This window comes from Salvelinus fontinalis, chromosome 1 (assembly GCF_029448725.1).
Source record: "Salvelinus fontinalis isolate EN_2023a chromosome 1, ASM2944872v1, whole genome shotgun sequence".
Lineage (NCBI taxonomy): Eukaryota > Metazoa > Chordata > Actinopteri > Salmoniformes > Salmonidae > Salvelinus > Salvelinus fontinalis.
The window spans coordinates 85,527,036-85,539,324 of record NC_074665.1 but is presented as its reverse complement, the minus strand read 5'-3'; the positions used below and the strand labels follow the sequence as shown (position 1 = coordinate 85,539,324).

Below are 12,289 nucleotides of genomic sequence, written 5' to 3'. Positions count from 1 at the left end.
GTTAGTATGGGTATTTGAACACAGCTATAGCCTCAGCAAATGGTGTTGTTGAAATATAGCCTCCGCGAATGGTGTTGTTGAAATATAGCCTCAGTGAATGGTGTTGTTGAAATATAGCCTCAGCGAATGGTGTTGTTGAAACAGCCTCAGCGAATGGTGTTGTTGAAACATAGCCTCAGCGAATGGTGTTGTTGAAACATAGCCTCAGCAAATGGTGTTGTTGAAATATAGCCTCAGCAAATGGTGTTGTTGAAATATAGCCTCAGCAAATGGTGTTGTTGAAATATAGCCTCAGCAAATGGTGTTGTTGAAATATAGCCTCAGCAAATGGTGTTGTTGAAATATAGCCTCAGTGAATGGTGTTGTTGAAATATAGCCTCAGCGAATGGTGTTGTTGAAACATAGCCTCAGCGAATGGTGTTGTTGAAATATAGCCTCAGTGAATGGTGTTGTTGAAACATAGCCTCAGTGAATGGTGTTGTTGAAATATAGCCTCAGTGAATGGTGTTGTTGAAACATAGCCTCAGTGAATGGTGTTGTTGAAACATAGCCTCAGTGAATGGTGTTGTTGAAATATAGCCTCAGTGAATGGTGTTGTTGAAATATAGCCTCAGTGAATGGTGTTGTTGAAATATAGCCTCAGTGAATGGTGTTGTTGAAATATAGCCTCAGTGAATGGTGTTGTTGAAATATAGCCTCAGTGAATGGTGTTGTTGAAATATAGCCTCAGTGAATGGTGTTGTTGAAATATAGCCTCAGCGAATGGTGTTGTTGAAACATAGCCTCAGTGAATGGTGTTGTTGAAATATAGCCTCAGTGAATGGTGTTGTTGAGATATAGCCTCAGCGAATGGTGTTGTTGAAACATAGCCTCAGCGAATGGTGTTGTTGAAATATAGCCTCAGTGAATGGTGTTGTTGAAACATAGCCTCAGTGAATGGTGTTGTTGAAATATAGCCTCAGTGAATGGTGTTGTTGAAACATAGCCTCAGTGAATGGTGTTGTTGAAATATAGCCTCAGCGAATGGTGTTGTTGAAACATAGCCTCAGCGAATGGTGTTGTTGAAATATAGCCTCAGTGAATGGTGTTGTTGAAACATAGCCTCAGTGAATGGTGTTGTTGAAATATAGCCTCAGTGAATGGTGTTGTTGAAACATAGCCTCAGTGAATGGTGTTGTTGAAATATAGCCTCAGCGAATGGTGTTGTTGAAACATAGCCTCAGCAAATGGTGTTGTTGAAACATAGCCTCAGCAAATGGTGTTGTTGAAATATAGCCTCAGTGAATGGTGTTGTTGAGATATAGCCTCAGCGAATGGTGTTGTTGAAACATAGCCTCAGTGAATGGTGTTGTTGAAATATAGCCTCAGTGAATGGTGTTGTTGAAACATAGCCTCAGCGAATGGTGTTGTTGAAACAGCCTCAGCGTATGGTGTTGTTGAAATATAGCCTCAGCAAATGGTGTGTTGAAACAGCCTCAGCGAATGGTGTTGTTGAAATAGCCTCAGCGAATGGTGTTGTTGAAATAGCCTCAGCGAATGGTGTTGTTGAAATAGCCTCAGCGAATGGTGTTGTTGAAATAGCCTCAGCGAATGGTGTTGTTGAAATAGCCTCAGCGAATGGTGTTGTTGAAATAGCCTCAGCGAATGGTGTTGTTGAAACAGCCTCAGTGAATGGTGTTGTTGAAACATAGCCTCAGCGAATGGTGTTGTTGAAACAGCCTCAGCAAATGGTGTTGTTGAAATACAGCCTCAGCGAATGGTGTTGTTGAAATACAGCCTCAGCGAATGGTGTTGTTGAGATATAGCCTCAGCAAATGGTGTTGTTGAAGTACAGCCTCAGCGAATGGTGTTGTTGAAACATAGCCTCAGTGAATGGTGTTGTTGAAATATAGCCTCAGTGAATGGTGTTGTTGAAACATAGCCTCAGTGAATGGTGTTGTTGAAATATAGCCTCAGTGAATGGTGTTGTTGAGATATAGCCTCAGCGAATGGTGTTGTTGAAACATAGCCTCAGCGAATGGTGTTGTTGAAATATAGCCTCAGTGAATGGTGTTGTTGAAACATAGCCTCAGTGAATGGTGTTGTTGAAATATAGCCTCAGTGAATGGTGTTGTTGAAACATAGCCTCAGTGAATGGTGTTGTTGAAATATAGCCTCAGCGAATGGTGTTGTTGAAACATAGCCTCAGTGAATGGTGTTGTTGAATGAGGAATATTTTAGTTAGGTCTTGTGCTCTTGTTAGAGTTGCATAATTCTGGAAACTTAGCCAAAATTCAGAGATTTTAAAGAATTTGCAGTTGTGGGATACCCAGTTGTAGGGTTCCCTTTCTGTTTTTTCCCTCCTGATTGCTGGAATCTTCCATTTCCTACAGTAACCATTGATCAACTGTTAATTCAACTTTCCCAAAACGTATTTATTTCAAAACATCACCGCAACAACCCCTAACCAAAGAAACACTAGACATGAGTCCTAAAATGTAAACAACCGACATTTCAACATGTAAACAAACATGCACAACAATAGTCATGAAGAGACAACAGCAGAATGAAAAGACAGAACAACCAATCAATGAAACCTTCCACACAACAGCCCCCACTTACAACAACAATAGAACAACAACCAACCTCCTGCCAGTAGTTGATATAGAAGACCTCTCTGGAGAAGTTGAAGTAGATGTTGGTGTCGTAGGCATCGTCCCCTGCGTTGGAGAGGGTCACGTTCAGAGAGACGTTCCTCACTCCTCCTAGGGCCAGATGGGACCGCACGTGGAGCCTAGACGCAGGAATGGAATAATTACTTTTATTTGATAGGGACAGAATCAGTTAAAAGATTGTGAGACGTTCCGTACATTCCTCACGCTTGCCAAGACTAGAAGGGGACGGATATGGAGCCTGGTAGAGAATATTATAGTCATTCAGAAGAAGCTTTCTTTCTTTTCTAAACGTATTACTCTCAGTTATAAGTTATTATGAGAACTACAATGGAGTTATATGAGAGATTTTCACTCCACACACAAGCAAAAGACACTAGTAATATATAACTAAGCTGTTATACTAGTAGTAATACCACTGAACCACTGAATTTCAACAGCTATTGGTTTCCAAAAGTCCACACTGCCAATGATTCATACAACAAGAGGAAAAGGACCTCCCTCACTAAATATGGAGAAAGCATGGATGGCTTCCAATGACAACGAGAGCCAATGAGCACGCATCATAGTTCCACTGACCACACCCACACCTCAGTGTGTACAGGATGACCTCAGTCTCCTTTCATAGCAGAGTGGTGAGCAGAGGCCAGAAGAGAACGCGTGCTGGCACACACAATCTACAACTATCCTAACCCGTACCCTAACCTTAACCCGAAAACCTAACCTTAACCCTAAATCTAACCCTAGCTCCTAACCCTAATTCTAACCATAACCATAAACCCCGTAGAAATAGCATTTGACTTTGTGGGGACAAACAAAATGTCCCCAGTTGATGAAATGTTTGTTCATTTACTATCCTTGTGGCTGACTTATGGTCCTGACAAGTATAGTTAAACACGTCCAAAACATACACACGAATATATATGATATAAACCAAGTGAGTGGTCAAACAGAGGAACAAACAGTGTGTGTGTGTGTGAGTGTGTTTTTTTACCCAGAAAGCAGCAGTTTCCCATGGAGTCTCAGGTCAGCAGCACAGTCATCAGACAGGCAGTTCCTCTCAAACCATGTCTAGAAGAGGAAACGAAAGGTAGCGGTAATCGAAAAATAACAAAATTGATCAATCTTCCAAATTCCACTCAAGGAAAGAAAACACGGTGGTAACACCAGGTGGCAACCGAAACCACCTCATAACGATAATCTGAGGTTATTTCTTTGAGGTCATTTCTAGACATTCCTCTGCTAACACAGAGGAAGAAGAGACTTTGCTTTCAGGTACCAGTGTTAGAGGGTCGATTCCTAAAATATTTATAAAATTTAAAGGAAATTGATCGAAACTAAATATACTGTATGTATCAGTCCCTGATTCTAAATAATTTACTTTCAACTCTGATTGACTCTCGGTAGAGAGTACTGCCGGAATTCGGGGGTAAATCAGACCAGGACTCGAACCTGGATCCAGCGACTGTCAACCCCACAGCTTAGCCGTTACACCAAAACTCTTAGCATGGTCGCAAGGTGTTGTCACTATAGTATGTTGTGTGAGAAGATTTCAACCTACATATAGGCGACACAACAGCTGTAGCCAGTTACCTCATTCAACCTATATATACAGTTGAAGTCGGAAGTTTACATACACTTAAGTTGGAGATATTGAAACTAGTTTTTCAAACACTCCACAAATTTCTTGTTAACAAACTATAGTCTTGGCAAGTCGGTTAGGACATCTACTTTGTGCCTGACACAAGTTATTTTTCTAACAATTGTTTACAGACAGATAACTTATAATTCACTGTATCACAATTCCAGTGGGTCAGAAGTTTACATACACTAAGTTGACTGTGCCTTTAAACAGCTTGGAAACATCCAGAAAATGATGTCATGGCTTTGGAAGCTTCTGATAGGCTAATTGACATCATTTGAGTCAATTGGAGGTGTACCTGTGGACGTAATTCAAGGCCTACCTTCAAACTCAGTGCCTCTTTGCTTGACATCATGGGAAACTCAAAATAAATCAGCCAAGACCTCAGAAAAAAATTGTAGACATCCACAAGTGTGGTTCATCCTTGGGAGCAATTTCCAAATGCCTGAAGGTACCACGTTCATCTGTACAAACAATAGTACGCAAGTATAAACACCATGGGATCATGCAGCCATCATACCGCTAAGGAAGGAGACACGTTCTGTCTCCTAGAGATGAACGTACTTTGGTGTGCAACGTGCAAATCAATCCCAGAACAACAGCAAAGGACCATGTGAAGATGCTGGAGGAAACAGGTACAAAAGTATCTATATCCACAGTAAAACAAGTCCTATAATCGACATAACCTGAAAGGCCGCTCAGCAAGGAAGAAGCCACTGCTACAAAACTGCCATAAAAAAGCCAGACTACTGTTTGCAACTGTACATGGGGACCATGATCAAACTTTTTGGAGAAATGTCCTCTGGTCTGATGAAACAAAAATTGAACTGTTTGGCCATAATGACCATCGTTATGTTTGGAGGAAAAAGGGGGACGCTTGCAAGCCGAAGAACACCATCCCAGCCGTGACGCACGGGGGCAGCAACATGTTGTGCGGTGCTTTGCTGCAGGAGGGACTGGTGCACTTCACAAAATAGATGGCATCATGATGAGGAAAATTATGTGGATATATTGAAGCAACATTTCAAGACATCAGTCAGGAAGTTAAAGCTTGGTCGCAAATGGGTCTTTCAAATGGACAATGACCCCAAGCATACTTCCAAAGTTGTGGCAAAATGGCTTAAGGACAACAAAGTCAAGGTAGTGGAGTCGCCATAACAAAGCCCTGACCTCAATCCCATAGAAAATTTGGCATACAAATCTGATTCAGTTACACCAGCTCTGTCAGAAGGAATGGGCCAAAATTCACCCAACTTATTTTGGGAAGCTTGTGGAAGGCTACCTGAAACGTTTGACCCAAGTTAAACAATTTAAAGGAAATCCTACCCAATACTAATTGAGTGTATGTAAACTTCTGACCCACTGGGAATGTGATGAAAGAAATACAATCTGAAATAAATAATTCTCTCTACTAATTTTCTGACATTTCACATTCTTAAAATAAATTTGGGATCTTAACTGACCTAAAACAGGGAGTTTTTACTTGGATTAAATGTCAGGAATTGTGAAAACTGAGTTGAAATGTATTTGGCTACGGTGTATGTAAACTTCCGACTTGGACTGTAGGTAGCACAACAGCTGTAGCCTGTTACCTCATTCAACCTAGATATATGCAACACAACAGCTGTAGCCAGTTACCTCATTCAACCTAGATAATAGGCAACACAACAGCTGTAGCCTGTTACCTCATTCAACCTAGATAATAGGCAACAACAGCTGTAGCCTGTTACCTCATTCAACCTAGATAATAGGCAACACAACAGCTGTAGCCTGTTACCTCATTCAACCTAGATAATAGGCAACACAACAGCTGTAGCCTGTTACCTCATTCAACCTAGATAATAGGCAACAACAGCTGGAGCCTGTTACCTCATTCAACCTAGATAATAGGCAACAGCTCTAGCCTGTTACCTCATTCAACCTAGATAATAGGCAACAACAGCTGGAGCCTGTTACCTCATTCTTTGCTGCCATCTTGTCTCCTTTCCTCCAGCGCAGTACAGGTGTAAGAGCAGGCAGGTCTTTGTCCAGGTGACCGTTCACCACATGCTTCCCCAGGGTGTAGGCCACCTCAAAGGTGATGGCTGTGAATATGTCTTTCATGTCCTTCTGTAGAGACACAAAGAGAAACCAAATGGCAGTTCAAGCACAATGTAATTTCGTGATCCAGAACCAAATCTTGAATGCTCAGTTTGTTATGAGAAAGAGCCAGTGGACAAGATGACCTAAAGCGAGACCGATTCAATACCAAGTATACACCTCACTATATATAACAAAATATATGTATACAATACCATTCAAAAGTTTATGGTCACTTAGAAATGTCATAGTTTTTTTAAAGAAAAGCACATTTTTTGTCCATTAAAATAACATCAAATTGATCAGAAATACATTGTTAATGTGGTAAATTACTATTATAGCTGGGAACGGCAGATTTTTTATGGAATATCTACATAGGTGTACAGAGGCCCATTAACAGCAACCATCACTCCTGTGTTCCAATGGCACATTGTGTTAGCTAATCCAAGTTTATAATTTTAAAAGGCTAACTGATCATTAGAAAACCCTTTTGAAATTATGTTAGCACAGTTGAAAACTGCTGTTCTGATTAAAGAAGCAATACAACTGGCCTTCTTTAGACTAGTTGAGTATCTGGAGCATCAGCGTTTGTGGGTTCGATTACAGGCTCAAAATGGCTAGAAACAAAGAACGTTCTTCTGAAACTCGTCAGTCTATTCGTCAGTCTATTCTTCAGGTGCTTCTACACCTGCATTGCTTGCTGTTTGGGGTTTTAGGCTGGGTTTCTGTACAGCACTTTGAGATATCAGCTGATGTACAAAGGGCTATATAAATAAATCTGATTTGATTTGATTTGTTCTGAGAAATGAAGGCTATTCCATGTGAGAAACTGCCAAGAAACTGAAGATCTCATACAGCGCTGTGTACTACTCCCTTCTTAGAACAGGGCAAACTGGCCCTAACCAGAATAGAAAGAGGAGTGGGATGCCCCTGTGCACAACTGAGCAAGAGGACAAGTACATTAGAGTGTCTAGTTTGAGAAACAGACGCTTCACAAGTACTCAACTGGCAGCTTCAAGAAAAGGTTAAGACGGGCAAAAGAACACAGACACTGGACAGAGGAACTCTGCCTAGAAGGCCAGTATCCCGGAGTTGCGTCTTCACTGTTGACGTTGAGACTAGTGTTATGCAGGTACTATTTAATGAAGCTGCCAGTTGAGGACTTGTATTCACAATTAATTTTATTTTAAATGTAATACATATGGCATGAAATTGACATCATAGGTTTGGGATGAGTTGGAGCGCAGAGTGAAGGAAAAGCAGCCAACAAGTGCGCAGCATATGTGGGAACTCCTTCAAGACTGTTGGAAAAGCATTCCAGATGAAGCTGGTTAAGAGAATGCCAAGAGTGTGCAAAGCTGTCATCAAGGCAAAGGGTGGCTACTATGAAGAATCTCAAATATAAAATATATATACAAATATATGTTTGTTTAACACTTTTTTGGTTACTACATGATTCTATGTGTTATTTAATAGTTTTGATGTCTTCACTATTATTATACAATGTAGAAAATAGTACAAATAAAGAAAAACCCTGGAATGAGCAGGTGTGTACAAACTTTTGCCAGGCACTGAATATATCCGAAGAATGAAATAAAACAAAACTGTTTGACATAGAAACACCAGATTTATCTGTTTAAAAAAAATGTTATTGGATGATGAAATAATGAAAAATATTAATAACATTCCACCCATGAGGCCAAAGAGGGCGCTTTTGTTCCTTGACTGCAGGAAAGGGTTGTTTCAAATGATCATTATCTGGTGAGTGTAACTGTGTTTTTTGTGATAACACTGCATATTTTTTTGGTTTTTGCTCAATCTGATTGGGTGGGCAGGACCTGGCTCCCCAGTGGGTGGGCCTGTGTCCACCAGGCAAACTCATGCCTACACCCCTAACGCAAACAGCACATGACTGAATGGCACATCACAAATAGCCTACTAACCAAGACTTCAAACGAAATTTTTTCAACACCTGGTTTGCATACCCATTGTTGCCTTAGTTAGCATTTACTGGTAGATATCATCAGTTGAAACGTCTTTCCTACCTAACGGCCACCGACGTCATTCTGTGAGCTGATTCATGCCAAAACCAGTTGAGAGCTGCATACTCTTCTTGCCTGCAGACGATCTTCTGCCGAAACTAGGCTATGTGTGCTGCACGCATATTCATATATTGCACGTGCTTTGCGATTTTGTAGTCCACTTTGTGCATCATTTCACTATTGTACTACATAAATCGTATATCTCTACTACACTACTTTGATACGCATCAGTGGGGATTAAGAAGTGAGATTACAGTTGCTGTCCTTTGAGCATCACGAACCTGTCACACACTAAAGTCCTAGGTCCAAATGGTTCGCCACTGAGCACACATTTCTAGAATAGATATAAATACTGTTAAGATATTCATGTTTCGAGAAAAGAGTGTATATATTTGGCCTGGCGAATCAGTTTTATGTACTCGTTAAATGAAAGCTGATAATTAGGAGTTTTTTACTCCGCTGGTCCCGGGAAGAAATTACGAGTCCTTCCTGTCCGAGTCAAGACCGAGTACAAATGTATCTGACACGAGACCGAGACACTCAAAATGCTGAGTACTACAACACTGGAAAGAGCCCTATTATGTTAACATCAGATAAAGTCCTCTCTAGGTGCTATCAATCTGAACCTGACTGGTTATAAAACAGTGCCACCCAAGCTTCAGAAGTGGATATGAGCTTCAGAAGACCATGCCAACCCCATCTTTACTGGCTCTGATATGTTCTCCACTCATTGTCCTTTCAGCTCAACGAAGCTCGGTTTGGATTGGCTCAGTAGCGTGAAGAGGGTAAATTGAATCCATATACTAAACAACTGGCATTGCATTTGCATGTACTGTACTCTATCTTTTCCAATGTGAGACCATACGACCTGAGAGAACCATAGAGAAAGTGTTTCTTTTGGCACGGGACTTGGAAACAAGGAAAGCTCTGAATATAATCAAACCCCACGTCCTCATTACAGAATACTGTTGGAAAAAGGACATGGGAAAATCACATCTTTATGTCTTTCTCTCTTTTCTTTAATCTTTCCAGTCCATTAAACTTTACTCACTCAACCTTTAAAGAGCTAGAGACTCTGATGGTGAGGGGTTTGGTTCCATGTTGCTGTCTGGTACCACTGACTGACCGGAGTGTCGCTCTTTACCCAAACTAGTGTCTGCCAGCTTGGAACCAAACCCCTCATGAGGGCTTCACGGTCTTTTCTTCTCCGGTGGTCTCTTTCTTTCCCTCTCTCTTTCCCAGTGGTTGTGCTCTCTCTCTCTCTATTTTTTTAATTGTTTCATTTTCCACCAATCCACCGATTTTCCATCAATCCACCCATCTCCTTCCTCTTTCAGGCCATATAGGAGGCCTGAAGTTCTGTCTGGTTGGATTAACACATCAGCCCACACACACTTAAACACTCACACATTTAAACACTCACACACTGACATCCTCTGTGAAGGGGCGGCTGTCTGCTACCTAGCAAAGTGAGAGAGTTATGGCAGGAAAGAGGAAAAGTGTGGATGGAGCCGGACATGAATCTCCAGAAACAGACCCGGTTACAGGGCTTCTTCCTCCATTGAGAGGGATAAAATACTGCAGCCCGCCCCTATGATCATCAAGACCCAAATTAGAAACTTGACTAAAAGTTTTATTGAATTATCCTCTTAGTACTATAGCTTACTTTGTCAAGTTTTTGGTAACGCACAGGTAAAAATACCAATATATGCAGTCTTCTAAATGCTTTATCTGCTTTACTGTTGGTCATTGAATAAGTTATGAAGTCATTGTACTGTATGATTGAAGTCGTTTTTTGTGAAATGTCACATTAAGCACAACACAAATATAACTGAATATCATTTGATGGGTTTGGTTCCCAAACTTCCCGTTTACAAAACAGTGACAAGGCTCAGTACCATGGACGGACTATAGAAATAGAATCTCATGTCAGCCGTGTTAAGCATGCCCAATGAGTGCACTGTCCAACTGCCTTGGGCAGAGGTCAGAGGGAGGAAGTCAGAGGGACTTTTCCTGCTCTAGTCATTCTATTTCTATGAGATGAGCACTGCTGACTGTTGACTCCTGACCTACCATCCATCATTAAACTGTCTCAGAGACAGAGGCTGTGAAATCGTGGGAGATGGAGACAGAGGCTGTGTTATCGTGGGAGATGGAGACAGAGGCCGCGTCTCAAATGACACCCTATTCCTTATAGTGCACTACTTTTGACCAGAGCCCTATTGAACCCTATTGAGCCCTAGCCAAGAGTAGTGCACTATATAGGGCATAGGGTGACATTTGGGACACAGACACTGCCCGGTACCAGGGAAGATACAGAACAATGCGTGGCTGGACACTGAGAATGAGCAGCAAAACTCTCATTATATCCCCCTTTATGTTAGGAAACAGTGGAGGTCATTGGTAAGCCCTGCTTGGCCCAAGCTTTTATTAGGCAGTTATTAATGTTCCCTATACCACCCCAAGCCCTGCCTCCCAAGCCCCAGTCTCACCCCCAGCCCTACTTCTAGGCTCCTACCTCACCCAACCACCTCAACCTCCTACCACAGCCCTTCATCCCCAGCTCCTCCAACCCTAGTCCACTACTCCAGCCCCAGCCCCAGCCCACCCCCACACCTCTCCCCAGCTCCAGCCCACCCCCACACCCCTCCCAGGCTCCTACCCCATCACAGCACTGCTGTTAACTCCTGTATTTATAGAACATAGGAGTTCCTGAGCTCCAACTGAGACAGAGGCTGACTGGGTGTTAATGGCCTGGTGCTTTTAATTATGTGAATGGAATGGACCCACACAACAACTGGTCCTTACATACAGTTACCTGGCACGCATGCACGCATGCATGCACAAGCACACGCAACACCCGCACAACACACACACACGAGTAACAAACACCGGTCACAGCGTCACACTCATAAATGAGAGAAAACATGGCAGCAGATGACTCTACAGTCAAAGGCTGTCATTCTATGAACCAACGCTCGCCTCAGGGACGATTTGTTTCATTCAAATGTGCCTTTTCACATTGGACGGAACACAAGCATGCCTAAGATGGCGTGGTAGAGGATGGCTGCCGTTTCATGGGCTCTTAATCAACCATGCCATTTTGACAAGGGGCGGTGGTCTATGCATATTTGTAAACAACAGCTGGTGCACGATATCTAAGGAAGTCTCAAGGTTTTGCCCGCCTGAGGTAGAGTATCTCATGATAAGCTGTAGACCACACTATCTACCAAGAGAGTTTTCATCTGTATTTTTCGTAGCTGTCTACATACCACCACAGACCGATGCTGGCACTAAGACCGCACTCAATGAGCTGTATACCACCATAAGCAAACAGGAAAACACTAATCCATAAGCGGTGTTCCTAGTGGTCGTGGACTTTAATGCAGGGAAAATTTAATTTCTACCAGCATTTCTACATTTCTACCAGCATGTTAAATGTGCAACCAGAGGGGAAAAAAACTCTCAACCACTTTTACTCCAAACACAGAGAAGCGTACAAAGCTGTCCCTCGCCCTCTATTTGGCAAGTATGACCATAATTCTATCCTCCTGATTCCTGCTTACTAGCAAAAATGAAAGCAGGAAGCACCAGTGACTCGGTCAATAAACACGTGGTCAGATGAAGCAGATGCTAAGCTACAGGACTGTTTAACTAGCACAGACTGGAATATGTTCCAGGATTCTTACGATGTCATTGAGGAGTACACCACATCAGTCACTGGCTTCATCAATAAGTGCATCGGTGACGTCGTCCCCACAGTGACTGTACGCACATACCCCAACCAGAAGCTATGGATTACAGGCAACATCCACACTGAGCTAAAGGGTAGAGCTGCCGCTTTCAAGCAGCGGACTATAACCCGGAAGCTTATA

General features: G+C 42.2%; 1 protein-coding gene across 1 annotated transcript in view; it reads right to left on the bottom strand.

The window, feature by feature from the left end:
* LOC129862984 (integrin alpha-9-like) overlaps positions 1–12,289 on the bottom strand; it is a 233,225-nt gene that overhangs the window by 67,092 nt on the left and 153,844 nt on the right. The window contains exons 16-18 of the mRNA XM_055935066.1: positions 6,250–6,402; positions 3,646–3,722; positions 2,626–2,773 (exon numbers count right to left, since the gene is read on the bottom strand). Of these exons, the coding sequence (XP_055791041.1) occupies positions 2,626–2,773; positions 3,646–3,722; positions 6,250–6,402 (378 nt within the window). The remainder of the gene's footprint in view (positions 1–2,625; positions 2,774–3,645; positions 3,723–6,249; positions 6,403–12,289) is intronic.